At 35.3% G+C, this 21799-nt stretch overlaps 1 protein-coding gene across 1 annotated transcript in view; it reads right to left on the bottom strand.

Annotated features, from left to right (window-relative positions):
- The window catches only part of SMARCA5 (SNF2 related chromatin remodeling ATPase 5), a 46558-nt gene that overhangs the window by 20151 nt on the left and 4608 nt on the right, over window positions 1-21799 (bottom strand). Inside the window, exons 3-10 of the mRNA XM_022599632.3 lie at window positions 17266-17432; window positions 14775-14875; window positions 13182-13282; window positions 12232-12411; window positions 10769-10924; window positions 10539-10670; window positions 8171-8239; window positions 4934-5043 (exon numbers count right to left, since the gene is read on the bottom strand). Of these exons, the coding sequence (XP_022455340.1) occupies window positions 4934-5043; window positions 8171-8239; window positions 10539-10670; window positions 10769-10924; window positions 12232-12411; window positions 13182-13282; window positions 14775-14875; window positions 17266-17432 (1016 nt within the window). The remainder of the gene's footprint in view (window positions 1-4933; window positions 5044-8170; window positions 8240-10538; window positions 10671-10768; window positions 10925-12231; window positions 12412-13181; window positions 13283-14774; window positions 14876-17265; window positions 17433-21799) is intronic.

Below are 21799 nucleotides of genomic sequence, written 5' to 3' on the forward strand. Positions count from 1 at the left end.
AACAACATACAAGGGAACTCCCATAAAGTTAACCAGCTGATTTCTACTAGAAACTCTACGAGCCAGAAGGGAATGGCATGACATATTTTAAGTGATGAAAGGGAAGAACCTAAAACCAAGAGTACTCTACCCAGCAAGGATCTCATTCAGATTCAATGGAGAAATCAAAAGCTTTACAGACAAGCAAAAGATAAGAGAATTCAGCACCACCAAACCAGCTCTACAATAAAAGCTAAAGGAACTTCTCTAAGTGGGAAACACAAAGAGAAAAAAAGGACCTACAAAAACAAACCTAAAACAATTAAGAAAATGGTAATAGGAACATACATATCGATAATTACCTTAAACGTGAACGGATTAAATGCTCCAACCAAAAGACACAGGCTCGCAGAATGGATACAAAAACAAGACCCATGTATGCTGTCTATAAGAGACCCACTTCAGACCTAGGGACACATACAGACTGAAAGTGAGGGGATGGAAAAAGATATTCCATGCAAATGGAAATCGAAAGAAAGCTGGAGTAGCAATACTCATTTCAGATAAAACAGACTTTAAAATAAAGAATGTTGCATGAGACAAGGAAGGACACTACATAATGATCAATTCAAGGGATTGATCAATCCAAGGGATCAATCCAAGAAGAAGATATAACAATTATAAATATATATACTCCTAACATAGGAGCACCTCAATACATAAGGCAACTGCTAACAGCTATAAAAGAGGAAATCGACAGTAACACAATAATAGTGAGGGGACTTTAACACCTCACTTACACCAATGGACAGATCATCCAAACAGAAAATTACTAAGGAAACACAAGCTTTAAATGACACAGCGGACCAGACAGATTTAATTGATAATTATAGGACATTCCATCCAAAAGCAGCAGATTACACTTTTTTCTCAAGTGCGCATGGAATATTCTCCAGGATAGATCACATCTTGGGTCACAAATCAAGCCTCAATAAATTTAAGGAAATTGAAATCATATCAAGCATCTTTTCTGACCACACTATGAGATTAGAAATCAATTACAGGGAAAAAAACGTAAAAAACACAAACACATGGAGGCTAAACAATATGTTACTAAATAACCAAGAGATCACTGAAGAAATCGAAGAGGAAATTTAAAAATACCTAGAGACAAATGACAATGAAAACACGACAATCCAAAACCTATGGGACGCAGCAAAAGCAGTTCTAAGAGGGAAGTTTATAGCAATACAAGCCTACCTCAAGAAACAACAGAAGCCTCAAATAAACAATCTAACCTTACACCTAAAGGAACTAGAGAAAGAACAACAAAACCCAAAGTTAGTAGAAGGAAAGAAATCATAAAGATGAGAGCAGAAATAAATGAAATAGAAACAAAGAAAACAATAGCAAAGATCAATAAAACTAAAAGCTGGTTCTTTGAGAAGATAAACAAAATTGATAAACCATTAGCCAGACTCATCAAGAAAAAGAGGGAGAGGACTCAAATCAATAAAATTAGAAATGGAAAAGGAGAAGATACAACAGACACCGCAGAAATACAAAGCACCCTAAGAGACTACTACAAGCAACTCTATGCCAATAAAACGGACAATCTGGAAGAAATGGACAAATTCTTAGAAAGGTATAACCTTCCAAGACTGAACCAGGAAGAAAAAGAAAATATGAACAGATCAATCTACAAGTAATAAAATTGAAACTGTGATTAAAACTCTTCCAACAAACAAAAGTCCAGGACCAGATGGCTTCACAGGTAAATTCTATCAAACATTTATACAAGAGCTAACACCCATCCTTCTCAAACTCTTCCAAAAAACTGCAGAGGAAGGAACACTCCCAAACTCATTCTATGAGGCCACCATCACCCCGATACCAAAACCAGACAAAGATACTACAAAAAAAGAAAATAACAGACCAATATCACTGATGAATATAGATGCAAAAATCCTCAACAAAATACTAGCAAACAGAATCCAACAACACATTAAAAGGATCATACACCATGATCAAGTGGGATTTATCCCAGGGATGCAAGGATTCTTTAATACACGCAAATCAATCAATGTGATACACCATGTTAATAAATTGAATAAAAACCATATGATCATCTCAATAGATGAAGAAAAAGCTTTTGAAAAATTCAACACCTATTTATGATGAAAACTCTCCAGAAAGTGGGCATAGAGGGAACCTACCTCAACATAATAAAGGCCATATACGACAAACCCACAGCAAACATCATTCTCAATGGTGAAAAACTGAAAGCATTTCTTTTAAGATCAGGAACAAGACAAGGATGTCCACTCTCACCACTATTATTACATAGTTTTGGAAGTCCTAGCCATGGCAATCAGAGAAGAAAAAGAAATAAAAGGACTCCAAATTGGAAAAGAAGTACTAAAACTGTCACTGTTTGCAGATGACATGATAATAGAGAATCCTAAAGATGCCACCAGAAAACGACTAGAGCTAATCAATGAATTTGGTAAAGTAGCAAGATACAAAAATAATGCACAGAAACCTCTTGCATTCCTATACACTAATGATGAAAAATCTGGAAGAGAAATTAAGGAAACACTCCCATTTACCATTGCAACAAAAAGAATAAAATACCTAGGAATAAACCTACCTAGGGAGACAAAAAACCTGTATGCAGAAAACTATAAGACACTGATGAAAGAAATTAAAGATGATACAAACAGATGGAGAGATATACCATGTTCTTGGATTGGAAGAATCAACACTGTGAAAACGACTATACTACCCAAACAATCTACCGATTCAATGCAATCCCTATCAAATTACCAATGGCATTTTTTACAGAACTAGAACAAAAAATTTTAAAATTTGTATGGAGACACAAAAGACCCCGAATAGCCAAAGCAGTCTTGAGGGAAAAAAGCAGAGCTGGAAGAATCAGACTCCCTGACTTCAGACTATAATACAAAGCTACAGTAATCAAGACAATATGGTACTGGCTCAAAAACAGAGATATAGATCAATGGAACAGGACAGAAAGCCCAGAGATAAACCCACGCACCTATGGTCAACTAATCTATGACAAAGGAGGCAAGCATGTACAATGGAGAAAAGACAGTCTCTTCAATAACTGATGCTGGGAAAAGTGGAAAGCTACATGTAAAAGAATGAAATCAGAACACTCCCTAACACCATACACAAAAATAAACTCAAAATGGATGAGAGACCTAAATGTTAAGACCGGACACTATAAAACTCTTAGAGGAAAACATAGGAAGAACACTCTTTCACATAAATCACAGCAAGATCTTTTTTGACCCACCGCCTAGAGTAATGGAAATAAAAACAAAAATAAACGAACGGGACCTAATGAAACTTAAAAGCTTTTGCAAAGCAAAGGAAACTACAAACAAGACAAAAAGACAACCCTCAGAATGGGAGTAAATATTTGCAAACAAAGCAACGGACAAAGGATTAATCTCCAAAATACATAAACAGCTCATGCAGCTCAATATCAAAAAAACAAATCCAAAAACGGGCAGAAGACCTAGATAGACATTTCTCCAAAGAAGACATACAGATGGCCAATAAGCACATGAAAAGCTGCTCAACATCACTAATTGTTAGAGAAATGCAAATCAAAAGTAAAATGAGGTATCACCTCACACCAGTTAGAATGGGCATCATCAAACAATCTACAAACAACAAATGCTGGAGAGGGTGTGGAGAAAGAGGAACCCTCTTGCACTGTTGGTGGGAATGTAAATGATACAGCCCCTATGGAGAACAGTACAGAGGTTCCTTAAAAAACTCAAAACAGAATTACCATATGACCCAGCAATCCCACTACTGGGCGTATACCCAGAGATAACCATAATTCAAAAGGACACACGCACCCCAATGTTCATTGCAGCACTATTTACAATAGCCAGGTCATGAAGGCAACCTAAATGTCCAGCACCAGACGAATGGATGAAGAAGATGTGGTACATATATACAATGGAATATTACTCGGTCATAAAAAGGAACGAAATTGAGTCATTTGTAGAGATGTGGATGAATCTAGAGACTGTCGTACAGAGTGAAGTCAGTCAGAAAGAGGAAAAACAAATATCGTATATTAACGCGTATATGTGGAACCTAGAAAAATGGTACAGATATACCGGTTTGCAGGGCAGAAACTGAGACACAGATGTAGAGAACAAACGTATGGACACCAAGGGGGGAAAGCCGCAGGGGGGTGGTGGTGGTGCTGTGATGAATTGGGAGATTAGGATTGACATGTATACACTGATGTGTATAAAATTGATGACTAATAAGAACCTGCTGTATAAAAAAATAAAATTCAAAAAAAAAGAAAAGAAGAAAAAGATAATAAAAACTTACAAGGTTTTCAACTTTTTTAGTATGTCCTATTCAAGTATTGTAAAAGTAGCTACCATGTGTCATCACCATAATTTCACAAAAGGACATTTTATCCTGCCTAAAATAAAACATCAACTCAGAACGGAGTCTTTTAAATTAAATAAACGTAGCTTTCTGCGATAAGAGAAAGCACTTATGTTTTCTCATACCTCTACAATCTCCAACTTCATCAGGGACTAACACTAGCCCATGGGCCAGTATTTATGAACCACCGGGTTAACCACGTCTCACATCTGTGCCACCACAGCTTCTTTTATAGAAACCCAAGCAGCAGGCTTTAAATGCATCCCTGTTAAATGCCAAGTTTAATTTTTGAATTCATAAACCTCCCAACTTGATTCCTTCATCTAATAAAGGCTTTGCATCACAAATTTGATTAGCAAGTCCTAATTATACGACTGGGAAACTCTTTAGGCTGAGTTCAATCCAGCAAACAGAATTCCTTGACAACACAAGTTAGGAAAATAAAATACAAATGAAAGTTAGTACAGGATCAAGAGTGATTTCAAAAACGTCTCAGTACACATACCATTCCCTTTGCATTTTGCTGAGACCCACATAGATTTTTACTTCCTTCTTTGGAGGCAAACTCTTTTCAACATCAGCCTTAATTCGACGAAGGAGGAATGGACGCAAAACCTTAAAAGAGCAAAAAGAAATGCAGATGACCTTATCTGTAATATAAGTATTATTTCAGGATCTCAAAAGTGTCTATTAAATACATAGAAATAAATGTATCTTCTTGGACATCAAATTATTCTTAGGACTTCTTCCTTCCAAATATATAGCTTATTATTAGTGATTTCCTAAAGAGTAATGTTAAGATTAATATTTTTTCAATACATAGAAAGAGAAAAATTAATCTTATATTAACGCATATATGTGGAATCTGAAAAAACTGGTATAGAGGATCTTATTTACAAAGCAGAAAGAGATGTAGAAAATGTATGGATACCAAGGGAGAAGGGGAGGGCGAGATGAACTGGGAGATTGGGACTGATATATATACACTATTGATACTATGTATAAAACAGATAACTAGTGAGAGCCTGCTGTGTAGCACAGGGAACTCTACTCAATGCTCTGTGGTGAGTTAAATGGGATGGAAATCCAAAAAAGAGGGGTTGTATGTAATACCTATGGCTGATTCACTTTGCTGTACAGCAGAAACTAACACAACATTGTAAAGCAACTATACTCCACCAAAAATTTTTAAAAAATATATACTGTCATAAAGTATTAAAAATAGTAAATTTTCAAGATGATATTTTCAACATTCATTGCCTCTCAGATTTCAAACTAGTTACCTGCATGTCGACTGTCTAACATTACTTAAGAAATGGCTAGGTCTACATTAAGATGTCTTCATGGTTACAGTTTTTAAATTTACTACCATTTTCTTATGGAAGTAGACAAATGTAAAGTATACAAATCGTGAATATACAGTTCGATGCATTTTAATCAAGTAAACATACCCATGTAACCATCTCCTAGATAAATAGAACATCCCATAAATCCTTCTGTAACCTTACCAGTCACTATCCCCCTTTTTCTTCCCAAAGGTAAGCAATATTCATACATTTTAACATCATAAATTAGTTTTGCCTGTTTTTAACTATAAAGACTCATGCTCATTTATATCTGGTTTCTTTTACACAACATTATACTTGTGAGACATACCAATGTTGTATGCAGTTGACATCTATAAAACTAAAGATATCCTTTTATTTGTGTCGTCCTTTGTTCTATTTACACTAGCTTATAAAAATATAATCACCACAAAACAAATTAAAAATTGGTGAGAAAAATAATAAGCAACAGTACTCTAATGCCATCACATAAGGAAGCTAGTGTGGCCCTAGCCGGAAGCTAGCACCAACTGCCAGACACATGAGCAAGGACCTTCAGCCCCACTGGCTCTCTTCCAGAACCGTCCAGGTATATGCAGCTGGATAAGTACAGGTAAAACCAGCAAAGAGCCCTCTGAGCCAAGTCATAACTTCTGGAATTATTAAAACACATACAATTTAGGTTTTGGTGCGGGTTTTTGGGGGTGCTGGGGGGTGTTGCAACAATAGAAAACTCATATGACAAGAATTATCTCATTCCTAAGTACACCCATGTGATTGTGAATATACTCTTTCATTATGAGATCACAGGAGCTATGGTGGGACTTTCAGGACAGAGCAGAATGGTAGCCACCAGACCTTTTCCCCCTGATTTGGTAAGTATCTTCATACAAACAAACAAATGCCAAAACTGGTATTCTGTTGTGTGGATTTTAGTATGCTTTACCTACATGTACCCATCTATTTATTAAAGCAAAGCCTACATATATACTCCACAGTCCTTCAAACAGATAAATCTGAGTGCTTACATGCTTGAATGCCATCTAAATTGAAACAAAGGTGTCTAGATCATCATCTTCAAATGTTTAACAAAATAAAATTTCAGTACATAGAATTTTAAAGTATCTTAAAAATTAATTTATGTAGAAAGAAATATCGGAACATTCATAAAATTTTTAATTTTTTCCCCTTAATCAAATATCCACTTTGAGCCAGGCATTGTGCTAGGGATACAAGAACAAATGTTAAGACATACTCTGCCTTTGTGTTTACAATGCAGCAGGGAAAACATGTGTAAACAAGTCATTTCAGTACCCTGTGCAAAGTCCTATAACTTAGAATGTCAAGATTAGTAAAGATAGAATATACAGAAGGAGTCTCTAGGCTGGCCTCAGCCTGGGTATTCAGTGGAGAAAGTGACATCACCACTGAGTCTTGGCTTAGGTGTTATCAGTAAGAGGGCAGGAAAGGGGATACTAGATGTGGCAAAAAAGGTAAGCAGAGAGACTGAGATTAGCACAATGTTTACAGAAAACTGACAATGGGGCCAGCAACTCTAGCAAATTAAAGCTTGATATAAGAAGTGAAACAAAAGTTGGAAAATACTCGAATGGTTAACATTTTGGAGGAGGGGCAATGTTGCCCTGCGAGACATGTTTATAATGCCTAGAAACATTTTTCATTATCACAAATGAGGGCATATACTCTGACATCTAGAGCACAGAAGCCCTGGGGATGCTGTCAAACAAGAAAGCCACCCTTCCTCGCCCTCCAAAAAATTATTTACACCAGAATGTCAACAAAAGTTGAGGAACCCTAAGTTAGGTCATGAAAGGCCTTCTATGTCATGCTTACATGATTTACCCTGCAGGCCAGGGTATCACAATCTGTGGTCTATCAGAGAAATTTCTATCTTCCTACCAACTTTCACTTGTGAATCTCCACAGGAAGAAACGAAGCCATACTTCACGGCAAAAACACATCAACTCTTCTCGCACTGAGCTATTAGCAACTGCTTACACACAGTCACTGGATGTAAGAACAACAGATGGACCTTTGGCCTTTTAGAACAAAATCTGTTAGATTCTCCTATGGAATGTAAATGGAACTAAGCTTCCAAAACTTATCTATATTAAGTCCTTATGCAACTCTTCTTTCCCCCACTGTACTTTTTTAACCCTAAGGGATTATTTTTTTCCTTCATAAAGTTAGTATTCCACCCTAGGTTCTAAGGCTAAAACTGCCTATATTACCCCTCCTCCCATCATAAGATTAAGCAGTTAAGTGGGCAGGATTCAAACAGATCTGATGCTAAAGCCACTGTGCTTTCTGTTAACAGAAAAATAATCCACTAATTTAAATCTATAGCATTTTTCCCATTGGAAATATGCTTTCTAACCCTACTCCAAAATACTTACCATATGAAGCCTCTCAACTAGCTTTTGATCCCCAAGGCAATTGTTTGTATCAAACCAGGAATCAAAGTCCTAGATTAACAAATAAAAAATACGTTAAGATCAGAGATAATATTAACTACAAATACCGTTATGCTAGTTATATAGCATATAACAATAATTTCTAAAATTAATTTAATGTTTGAGTTGTGAACCACAAAAATCATTTAGTTCAATTCTTTTTCATATGCGCTATTGTTAGCAATTAATTTTAGAACTAGTTTGAGAATCATAATTTCCCTTAACATTTTTCTCAAAAACATCCAGATGCCAAGTTTCATAGTGAAAAGAAAACTGTTAGAAACCAAGTTTTACAGAATTAGAAAATCAATATCCTTGAAAAAATATCCTTCTTCAGTTTCAGAAAACCTTAAAAATTAAAACCACAGTTTGTTCTCAAAGACCATTCAGACTACTCAAACACAAGCTTTCTAGAGCAATGTCAATTTTCATTAAACTTACTAAAAGTGAAATTGAGATTATCAGCATTTCATTAGTATTTGGGTAGGATTTGAACAAGGACAGTTTCCCTTTCCTTACCTCTTTAGCATATTTATTATATACAGCTGACCCTTGAACAATGCAGAGGTTAGGAGCACCAATACTCTATGCAGTTGAAAATCCACATGTAACTTATAGTCAGCCCTCCCACTGTGGATCATGCAGAACTATAGTATTTACTACTGAAAGAAAAAAAAAATGTGGACCCGCCCAGTTCAAACTTGTATTGTTCAGGGTCAACTGTATTTGCTTTGTTAGTAAACATAATCTTAGAGTTCACTGTGTTAACTAAAACAAAGCTTTAGCAGAGATTATTAAACAAATGGAAGTGTCAATGTGGTAGGAAAAAAATTATCTCAAAAACAAAATCAAAATACATAAAGCAGAACTAAAGTAGCTTGATGACACTGACTAAATGTCTTTCAAGAACACAATTTTCTCTACTCTTAAAATGATCCTTACTTAACACAACAAACCAAAATTAACACCTTTTTGGAACTTATTTGAATAAGCTCTTCAAAGCCACACACACTCCAGCAATGGGAACGAAGGGTCAAAAATGAATTCTAGTCCAACAAAAAAATGAAATTACTAATAAGCACAGACTCTCGATATAATGTACATTATGGTCCTAAGTACAACCAACAGTTCAAATAGTTAATTAACCATTTCCATCACTGCAAATAATCTATCAAAGGTGAGGATTAGGTTCTATGTTTGCTAGACCGTAAGAAAGAATGGTTAGACATATTTCACCAAACTTGAAGGCCATCTTGGGGAGAGGGCATCCTGGGGACTTAAAACACAGGCAACATGAAGTACGCAAATTCACTTGGGGGAACACCCTGAGCACCTTAAAAACATAATCAGTCCACCTAGAGCCACTGAAACAATGTCAGGCCAACAGGACCACCAAATAAGAATGTGAATCTATGACATTCCAGAGAGAACAAACCATGATTTCTAAAATAAGACTAAAATCAAAAGGCACAAAAGTAAATTCTCAGGATGCATACAAAACTTAGTAGGTTACATGAGGCTAACTACCTAAAGGCGTGAAAAAGTAATGATTATCTCAAGTAGACTGAAAGGTAGGCCAATTCTTTTTTTTTATTCTTCTGGTTTTATTGAGATAAACTGACACATAGCTCTGGATAAGTTTAAGGTGTACAGCACAATGATTTGACTTACACACATCATGAAATGATTATCACAATGTTTACAGAACATCCATCATCTCATATATGTACAAAATCAAAGAAACAGAAAAAATATTTTTCCTTGTAATGAAAACTTAGGATTTATTACTATTAATTACTTAGTTGTTGTTTACTCTCAACAACTTTCATGTATAACATACAGCAGTGTTAACTACGTTTATCACGCTGTACATTACATCTCTAGTACTTATTTATAAGTGGAAGATAAATAAGTACAATAAACTTTGTGCCTTTTGACTGGCTTCATCCAATTCCCCCCCTCCCTCTGCCTCTGGTAACCACAAATCTGATCTCTTTTTCTATGAGTTCATTTGTTTGTTTGTTTGTTTTGCGATACACAGGCCTCTCACTGTTGTGGCCTCTCCCGTTGCAGAGCTCCGGACACGCAGGCTCAGCGGCTATGGCTCACGGGCCCAGCCGCTCCGCGGCATGTGGGATCTTCCCAGACCAGGGCACGAACCCGTGTCCCCTGCATCGGCAGGTGTACTCTCAACCACTGCACCGCCAGGGAAGCCCCATTTGTTTGATTTCTGAAGCAGGCCAATTCTATTACAAAAATGTATAGTATTAAAAAACATTATTCCAACTAGAAAATAATAAGAAATACTTACATCAGCTGAATTAAAGACATCTGGCAACAAAAAATTAAGAAGTGACCAAAGCTCATGCAGGTTGTTTTGAAGAGGTGTTCCAGTTAATAATAGTCGATTTGTAGTCTTGAATTCCCTCACTATTTCTGACAACTGAAAGAAACAAATTCATCATTAGAATGAATATTCTGTACATCGATCAAATTCTAAACTAAGGTACAAATGATTTGCACATCTAAATATCAAATTACCTTCGATTTTTCATTTTTGATCCTGTGAGCTTCATCTATAACTAAGTACCTCCAATTAAATTTCTTGAAAACAGACTTCTCTTTAATAAGCATTTCATAAGATGTTACACATACATCCCATTCTCCTGGTAATAAAACGTCTCTGACAAAAGCAGCCTGTGTAGCAAAAGAAAAAATTTACACCATGCAGAAATAAACTATACATTAAATTTACTGATGACAAGGATGTAATCTACTATGTAAAAGGGGATTGGGAAGAGTAAAAAGAAGAGTCATCTATAGTACGCAAGCAGCTAGAACCAGCTCAAAGTAACTTCATTAACCATGAAGTAATCATGTCAGAGCCATTTAGTAAAAACAAACTGACAAAATTCTTCGGTACAAAAGTCAACAGACTAACTATTAAAATGTCTTCTTTCCTCGATTCCACTAGGTGCTGAAATTCTTAGCACATAGGTTTAGAAAAGGATAGAGAGTTTTCTGACATAAAGATAGATAAGGAGTAAAGGCTAGTTTGCAGTAAGCACTTTCATTCCTTTTATGTTTATACATCTATTAAGACATTGCTATTAATTTCCTCATTTTACAGGTGAGGAAACTAAAGACTGGTTAAACTGGGCTTCAAAGCATAATAAGCAATTTTGTAACTTAGAATACAAAAAGGGAGAAAAGAAATCTAGAGTCATCACTGATATCTGAATAAAGGGAAAACAAAATTAGGTACATAGTCCTTCAATGCAGTATGAGTACATTTTTTAATATGAATTTTATACTCTTAATAGTGTCATTATTTCCATATCTTCTTCCAAAAAGGATGTGCCAACTTATCAATATTTTAACTTATTTCGATAGTTATCATACCGACTCATCACGTTACTATTTACATTATTATTTACTATTACAAATTACTATTAAATTTCTAACCGCCTCACACACTCAAAACTTCTTTTAAAAATAAGAAAATGGGGCTTCCCTGGTGGCGCAGTGGTTGAGAGTCCGCCTGCCGATGCAGGGGACACAGGTTCGTGCCCTGGTCCAGGAAGATCCCACATGCCGCGGAGCACTAGGCCCGTGAGCCATGGCCGCTGAGCCTGCGCGTCCGGAGCCTGTGCTCCGCAACGGGAGAGGCCACAACAGTGAGAGGCCCACGTACGGCAAAAAAAAAAAAAAAAAAAATGCTGCTAGAATGAGACAAAGCCTTTGATTTTATAACTACCCCCAGAAAGCAGGAGAAAACAACTATATTCTTATAGCTTTCAACAGCCTACAACTCCATTTTCATAGTATAAATCTTAACCATCAAAAAAATATTCCACTTATAAATTACTAATATTTGTGAAGACCAAGCTTATTATTGGACCCTTTTTCTCTCCTTTTATCCCTCCTCTAGTTATCCCCCTCCCACAAAACCTAAATTCAAATTCTTTTAATATCAAAAATGTAATGAAATATGAGAAACTTACTCTTTGTTCTTTATCTCCTATTAAACAAACAGATCTAAGTGTTGGTACCCATCTCTTGAATTCACTCATCCAGTTGTGTAATGTAGACTTAGGAACCAAAACCATATGAGGACCAGGAATGTTTCTATAGTGTTTCATGTACCCAAGAAGAGAAATTGTTTGAAGAGTCTTTCCCAGGCCCTGAAAGAAAAATAAACACAAAGCAATGAAATACAAAAACAAAACAGACTTCCATATTCATCCTTCCCGACATATACGGAAACATTTAAAAGAAAAGCTATGTGTACAGCTAACAAATGGCAAAAACTTGGTATGTGTCAAGTTTACGAGTGTTACGTCATTTAACCTTCACAAGCCTTTGAAGGATGTACTATTACCATCTCCATAAGGCCCAGATATTTAAGTGACTTTCCCAAGGTCACCTAGCAGAGCTAGAATTGAGACCTATTTCTTTTGATTCCATACTTTCTCTAAGCAACTGTCTTGGCACTATAGCTATAGGGAAACATAAAACATTCACTACATAACTAGTAAATAGTAAACAAGATATAATGTTTTACGGGACAGAACTGTACAAGCTACCATCATGGATAAAATATTTCTCGATGACATTCAATTGACCCCACCACCTGTGTTTTGTAGAATTGAAGGGAGATGGCCAAATCATTACATTGTAAAAGTCAACCAAAGGCATGTTTCTCAAAATGTATTATTTTTAAATTTATTATACTTTCATAGATAATAATTCCTCACAGCTGAAGTACAGATGTAAGATCCCACTTATGCAACTAAAGTGAGCTTTTATCAGTTTGACAGAGGGTTAGTTTGCTAACAGTTCTAGAGTATAATCAATAAACTATATGCTGCAAGCCTTAACTTTTATAAATCTAATGATGTATAAGGTTTTAAATTATAAAATGTGGACTTGTACAAAGCTATCAAACACATACCATTTCATCTGCTAGGATACCATTGATGCCGTTCTCATACAAAGAAATGAGCCAATTTAATCCTCGGACCTGATAATCTCTCAGTTTACCCCATTTTACATCTAAGAACAAAAGAAAAACGACATGCACATTTTAAAGACAATAAAAACAGGTGGGAAGCTCCCCCTCCATCTGATACTCAGAGGTTTAACTTGGGCCTACACATGTTTATTCTGACTGTACTTTCTTTACTAGGTCTTAAGAATGGGAATTTTGCAAGTTTCAAATCAGTGGAGGTAGTGGCGGTGGTATGGAGTGAAGATGACGGATATGGAAGACAACCACGTACAGGAACCATGACAGGAGGCATCAGAGTACCTCAATCACTCAGTTCCTATGTTACCCATATACTGGTCCTAGAGACTCTTTGGCCTCTCTATTTCCTTTTTCAATGTTACTACAAGTGTTTCTAACCAAACGTTTTCACCTTCCCTGATGACCTCTGGGGACTTTGTTTTTGTCCTAACAAAGGGGAAATAGGAATTACAAGAGATAGTTTTTCCTTTACCCTTCCTTAATTTACTTTTTTTACTTTTCCAAGGGGTCCTAAAAAAAGGAACTGTATCTCTTTCAGGGTTTATTACATATTTCCCACCCCATAATAATTACTAAGTATATGGATCATAAATAACCCAACTTTTTAAAAAAACTATGTATTCTGTACTCCATCCCTTTTGAAAAACACTGCTTTGAGATGAAAAGTTCATCAATGCTGAGAAAACTAGTTACAATGTAGGAATGTGAGAAAGAGATAACAAATCATTCAAATTTCCTTTCTCCTTGTAAATCTGGTTCTGGCCTCTAGCTTCATGAAAAGAAATGGAAACTGCGTACTGTGTAGCAAAAAAAAAAAAAAAATCTGGAGGTACACGCTTTAACCAGCCTGCTGAATTTCTAACCAAATCCTATCTTCCCCGAAGTTCAGTTTGCTAATTATTAAGATAACAAATCCAAACTATACATCCTATATTGACTATTATAAATTTTTTTTTGCTCACAACCACTATGATCATACAAACTTGTCATCAAGTGAGACAGAGAAAGGAGGTCAGGAAAAAAACGCTGGGCTTCAGTGAAGACAACCGTGCCACCAGACAACCAAGATCATATATGGTTAAAACCTAAACCTTGTTAACCATGTTTTCTCTTGGAAAACCTTTAATAACAAGTACATTTTGGAAAAAAATTTAAAACAGATAGAAAATCAGAAGATGAGTAAAAACAGTCTTTATGAAGTGCCCTTTTTTACACATTAGTCTTCTTATCTGGGGCAAATATAAGGCAAACTTCATTCCCAGTTTTACATATACATTCAGGCCACAACAAGCACAATGGCGTTTTATGACCCTTTGAAATACAGCACCACTATTGTACTAATATACTATGGCTTCCATCCAAAAAATATCTGAAGTTCATTTCACTATCAATAAATTTCAAAAGATCACTAAAAATTCCATTTATAAATTACAGCCAAGAAAAATCCAAAACATTAACCAAAGGATATCTCACAAGGGGATGTTTCAGAGATCAAGTAATTAAATATGTGTAACGTACATGATGGAGAGTCTTCAAATCGAGTGCAAACATTGGTTGCTTTGGAGCTTTCTGTTAATAATTCTTCATCCTCCTCTTGCTCTGTTCTTCGGTGCCGATAGCTGTCAAGTTTAAAATAAAATCAAGTGATTTGAGTTTTGGCTTTAATTTTGACTACCAGCTACTATTTCAACATAATAGTCAAGAGGCTGACCAAGATTACACAATAATTTCTTAACAGGGATGAAAATTAAGACAAAAAAGTAAACAGTAGAAATCATTAGTAAATTTAAACCTGAAATGTTTTACATGGCTTTCTAAGATATACATACAGTTTTTAAAATAGAGTAATACCTTAGGTTAACCAGAACCTGATAAACATAAATGTGATAATCTAATTTCAAGGAAATATGCAGTCAGAAAAACCTCATAATTTGCATTTTAAAGTTAAGTATTTTGCCCCCCTCGACCTCAAATAGTACCAGAAGTCACATTTTTAAAACTACAGCTTTCACCAAAAGCTGCAGAATATGCAGAATAGAGACTTTGGGCTTAAGCAATGACTCTTAACTAGATTCATCAGAATTACTCAAAGCATTTTAAATACACTTGCCCAGATTCTACATCCCAAGAGAATCAGAGACTTCCTCTTAATAACTAATTTTCTGTAGTTATAATATTGCCAGATGTCTTAATCTCTAAAGGACTCAGGTAAGTAAAACTATTTACTCCCCAATTCTCAAGTTTCCAATTATACCTTCATATTTTCAACAATATTTTCATTTAAATTAGAAAACAGTAGATTATTCCACTCTTGTGACCTCTGAATCTAACTTACTGCTTATTTATACCAAAACTACATGCTTGATGGGAGAGGATAATCAGCCTTCCCAGACAGAGAAATATTCCTCAGAAATACAGGCCAAGGCAATAAAAATGCAAGGATGTTTTTGTTTGTTTTATGTGCTTCTAATCAGAAGGTCTTAGTGTGTTATTTCTTGTGCTTCTCTGCATTCCAACCCTATGAAACTTATGCAAAGATCTACCCTCCCCCCCCAACCCCAAGTTATTCTCCATAAACTGAGAATTTTAACTTCGTTTTTTTCTTTATAAAATCTCCTTCACAATATATTATCAAGATAATTATTATGGTTGTTAAAACTGAAGATAAAAGCTGGAATATGCTTTATTACTTCAAATTGAGGCATCATTGATTGTTAACTGGATGATGGAAAGGGGAAAAAAAGCATATATCTACTTTTACTGAAGGACAGGACAGTACCATTACCCTAATTACTTCACTTAAGCTAATTTTCCATTTAAGATGGTTTGATGGGTAGAAAAGAAATCTATTAACCAAGACTCCTTTTCTTCACCAACACTAATAAGATCAAAGCTGAACAATTTTTTATCTATTTACTACATGGTATCTTTATCTTACAGGCTCTTAATAGAAGTGTTTCTTCTCATGCCATCATACTGATGACCCCATAACAATATCCATTACAGCAGTCTGCATTTCCAGAGCACGAGACTGACGCTATTTAAACAGCTGCAAACTTCAAGTCTGAAAAATTTAAATACATCTGAATTGCAAAGTTCTCATGAAGTTTCACACGTATTAAAACAAAAGCACTTTGGTTACAAACAATGGATTAGCAAAAAAGATATATCAGATGAGTAGAATACCCCAAATAAAATTAAGGTAATATGCTTTTTGATGATAATGCCCTTGAGATAGAGCTAATACCTCCATGTTTCTGTATATTATGTAGTAAATTAAACAGTGTTGATAACAGTTTGTACTCTCCTCTTTTAGATAACCTAGCATATTTTAATTACTGATCACATTTCATTTTTCACTTTGGAAATTACATATAGCCATTCCAGGGAGCTGAGATTGCCCTAAATTTATTATTACAAACTGAACATCTTAGTTATCCAACCAGCACAAATTCTAAAAAAGAATTTATAAATTCAACATGTAAGAATTACTTTACACATATTGAACCACCACCTAACAGTGTCATCATACACCTTGACACTTCAATTTATATAAAGATAACTAAGTATGTAACAAAAATTTTAAACAAACTGCTGTGGCATAAATCATCACAACATCCACACACAAGCACAGACTTCAGATAATAGCAATACCCTCAATGCATGTATGTGGTTTAGGAGACCAGAGCACACCCCAAGTCAGATCTAAGTTCAAAGCTGGATTATTCTAATTCCTTCTAGGTGATGTTAAATAGGCCGCTTAACCTCTGCATTTGTTTCCACTCCAAGTAGTGGAATACATCTGAATTCCCTATTCAGTCCATATAAAAATAAAGCATTATGCAAATTTTTATTTATTTATACATGTATGGCTATATCCTGCCAAGCCAATCAGGCCAAAAAAATAACAGCACCAAAACAATTTTTTTTAATAAAGTGATTTTATGCTCCTAATGAAGACTATCAAAAATAAGTTTGCTTCAACTATTAAGTATCAAATATTACTCACTCGCCAACTGACAGCAAGTTCTGTTTCTCATCCTTTTTTATTCGTGGGCGCCCTGGTTTCATCTTCAAAGGTGAGGTTGGAGTCTTCTGAGCAGCAGGCTGAATGAAATGTGCAAACAGTTCTGTCTGCTTTAATAAATACTCAAATCTATTTGCCCGGTCAGTTTGCTGCAAAAAATTTGAAAACATATTTTATCAGAATATTAATACAACTTCAGAAATCAAGGTTTCAACATGCCTCCACACAACAATCTCAGAAATTAAAAGGAACAAACTACTGCTATGGGTAACAACACAGATGGGTTTCAAAAGCATTATACTAAATGAAAGAAACCAAACATAAAAGACTACATACTGTACAATCCAGCTTATATGAAATTCTAAGTAGTGATTTCGTACAAAGCAGATCTGAAGTGGCAAGGGGATGAGGGCAGGAGCAAAAGTTTTGGGGATCACAGAACTGTTCTACATCATGACTGTAAGGTGGTTAAATGACCGCATGTGTTTGCCAAAACTCACTGAATTACAAATATAAAACTATTGTGTGTCAATTATACTTCAATACAGTTGACGAAAAAATATCAAATAAAAAATCAAAAGACATTATGCAATACAAGTGTATTTATTCAGAAGGGGGGAAAATGCATTGGTCATTCATCAGTTAGGCTGTTTTAAATTTTAAAAGGCTATCAGGCTTGAAAAACATCTATTAAGTTCATGAAATATTCATTAACACAATGCAGTTCTTAATACCATTTCTTATTTTCATATCTAAGATCTACTGCTTTGAATGTTCCCTATTTATCACACAAAGAGAATGGAAGAATTTAAACCAAAAAACATTTAAGATCTTGAAATCAAGTTTTTATAAAAATAAACAAGGGTGGGGCTTCCCTGGTGGCACAGCAGTTGAGAGTCTGCCTGCCGGTGCAGGGGACACGGGTTCGAGCCCTGGTCTGGGAAGATCCCACATGCCGCAGAGCAGCTAGGCCCGTGAGCCACAAGTGCTGAGCCTGCGCGTCTGGAGCCTGTGCTCCTCAACAAGAGAGGCCGCGACACTGAGGCCTGAGCACCGCGATGAAGAGTGGCCCCCACTCGTCGCAACTAGAGAAAGCCCTCGCACAGAAACGAAGACCCAACACAGCCTATCAATCAATCAATCAATAAATAGAAATGCTGTAGAATTATTTAAAAAAAAAAAACCCTCGGGGGTTAGTTCTGTGAAACACTGCATAAAATTTTAAAAAATAAAAATAAATAAACAAGGGAAATCTAGAGCCTTTAAGACAACAGACTTTTTACAGACACTCTAACAGTTTGGTTAAAAAAAGGAAAAACAAGAAGACAAGAGTTCAATAAACAGAAACCAGTTACTCAACTCAACATCTCTACCTATAAATGCTTAAAATGTCAATTTTAGAATGAATTCCAAAACAATATTTTACCTAGCAAACACCAGAGATACTCAAACATCGTAATGTTGTAAAAACTATGTATTTCTTAAAGGAAAACATAATTTTTAAAAATCATACCAAGGTAAAACTGAAGCCCAATTTGCTATCAGGAAGGCACAGGGTGACTGTTTCACTGGACCACAAATGTAGCCCAATCCATACAACTAACAACAGGTCAACATGTTTCTCCTTAGTAATGTCCTATAGATGACAAGCTTCAGTTGTTTGTTTCTGAAGACTAAAAAACTGTTTTAAAGTACTGAACTGAGATCCATATACATATATGTATTTTGCACAATTTCATTTCCTAATACATGTATAATAAAAGAAAAGCCAAGAACATGCAATGAGAAAGATGCTGCTACTTAAAAAAGACTATTATTGTTGCTATGTTTGGATCAAGATAAATAAGCTCTGGAAATAAATTCAGATAGGTCAGAGTCTAGATATTTTAAAGTAAAAGCTACTCTACAGTATTCAAATCACTGAATATGTATTCTTCACTTCTTTAAAAACATTTTCAAATCAACATTTTCTTCATAAATACCTATTCAATTCAAAAAATACTTCTGTGTGTCTACCAGAAAAGGTGTTTTGTTTCTTTAGAAGTTTTCATTATAATCCAATATTGAAAACAGAACATAATAGGTAAATTATGTAAGACTGTCAGAAAATGATGAATACTCAAAAGTAAAAATAAAGCAGAGTGATGGCAAGTGCAAGTAGCACTGAAATTTTAACCAGGAAGATCAGGAAAATCCGAACAGAGGTAATGTTTCAACAGAGAAGGGAGGGGGTCCCCCCAATTCTTAGACCTTATCACACCTCTCTAATGCTCAAAAACCTTTAATGGCTCTAGATGTCTTAAGGTGGTATTTTTTCAAAGTGTGGTTCATGATCCATCAGACCAAAAATATCCAAGATCTCTGTTCTCTGTTATCTTCTACAAGGTCAAGTTTGAGAACTACTGTCTTAAAGAATTAAATATAAGTTTCACCAGGGCCTTACAAAAGATTCCATAATTTCCAAAATTCTCTCTCGGTTACAAACTAGTTGCAAAAAACCAAGTTCAGAACACACAGAATAAGCTTTCAGTAGAACTGTGGCAAAGGTTTGAGGGGAATAACAGGCAAAGACCTTGCTGCTTGAAAAAATGAGAAGGTTAAGATAAAAATGACTTGAGATCTTAAAAGAGGGGTAAGGAAAATGAACCTATCTACAAAATAAAAACAGACTCACAGACATAGAGATCAGACTTGTGGTTGCCAATGGGGGGGAGGGGAGGAAGAGGGATGGACTGGGAATTTGGGGTTGGTAGATGCAAACTAGTACATTTAGAATGGATAAACAATAAGGTCCTACTCTTAGCACACAGAACTACATCCAATCTCCTGGGATAAACCATAATGGAAAAGAATATTAAAAAAGAATGCATATATGTGTAAAACTGAGTCACTCTGCTGTACAGCACAGACTGGCACAACACTGTAAATCAACTACACCTCAATTAAAAAAAAAAGGTTTAAGGAGAAAAATCGCTTCCTAAAAATCAGAAACAATAGAATAAGATTAGGAACCTAAAAGGAATGAAGCATAAAATCAAATGGAAGATTAAAATCAATAGCCTTGGAAAAAGCTTCTTTCTCTAAGACAGAAGGAAACGACCAGGACAGTAGAACATACATGCTTAGAAACAGAGAGGAAGTAAATTGATGATGGGCCTGCAATTCTTCGTGGAGGAAGACTGAAAATGAGGGTGTGGCAGAAAAGGAGTAGAACACTTAATCAGAGTGGCAAAGTTTTAGAATGGCTAAATGGGATTGTTGAAAGCCAAAGACAGTAAAAACCATAAACTTATTCCGGTACCAGTCAGCACTATTATTTTAGTTTTCTCAAGTAGTACTCAGCATCTTGGGTTCAAGAATGAAGAGTGGATATCAAGACTTACCTATGAATAGGATCTAGCAGATGATAAAGAAGTTGCTTGGAAGAAAACTGCTTCTCAAGATCATGATGTTGAAAAAGGAAATTAAACTAGGAGACTAAAAAATCTGTAGGAAGTGAGAAAAAATTTACAATAAAGGGAACCGTGAAGACAAGAAGCATTGTAAAGAACCATGAAAACCTCCATTATATAATCAGATTTGTGTTGTAAATATACTTTGCAAAAACACAAAGAGATGTGGAAGAAGCCAGATCATCAGAAAGGAACCAAATAAAGATGCCAACACAATAATTCATGCAACAGAAGAATACTGAACTAGGGTGATGAGGAAAAGATAAGAGAAATATTTATGAAGTTAAATTTGCCAAGACTATTAAAACTATGAGGTACTGTAACAGCTTGGGTATTTATTAAGAGAAAGTTTCATTCATTGAGATAATCCTAAGTGTAAGTGTGGGGTAGAGATAAGGAATTCAGTTTTGGATACTCCTAAATAAGAGGTACCAAAGGGACTTAAATGTCCAACAAACAAATGAAAATGCAATGGTTGGAGGCATCTGAAGTATTCACTTAGAGATGGCAGATGAAAACCAGTGACAAGGATCAAACTGTCCAAGAACAAATGTTCAGAATTAATGAGAAGGACAAAGGAATTAGTCAAGTAAATAGGATATCATCAAGGAAAAAAAGGTCTCTCAAGGCAAGAAAAAACTCTGTGGAGTGGTCAATGGTGTCAAACACAAGTGACAGCAAGGAAAATCAAACTACAATTAAGCCAAAGAACTGGCCATTAGAATCACTAGTACAGTGTTAATGACAGAATCTAAGTTGTGAAGCATTAAAGGAACAAATGGGAAAAGTAGAGCTGGAAATTATATCTTTTTCTTCAATTAAGTTTGACAGCAAAGAAAGGCAGCAGGACAGTTACAGATATACACATATATAAATGTAATAGAAATCATATAGAATAATACATCATTTCTACTTTACATATTGCAATATGTATTATGCACACTATATATGTGTATACATATACACATGTGCATACTTTTAGGATTTTGAAGCTATTTAAGAGATTCAGAAACATTTATTGATATTGAAGAGAAAGTCAAAGAACAAGGGGAAAGTAAGATTTG

The sequence above is a fragment of the Delphinapterus leucas genome, chromosome 5 (assembly GCF_059928025.1).
Source record: "Delphinapterus leucas isolate spDelLeu-1000000601 "Yukka" chromosome 5, BTC_Dleu_Yukka2, whole genome shotgun sequence".
Taxonomy (NCBI): domain Eukaryota; kingdom Metazoa; phylum Chordata; class Mammalia; order Artiodactyla; family Monodontidae; genus Delphinapterus; species Delphinapterus leucas.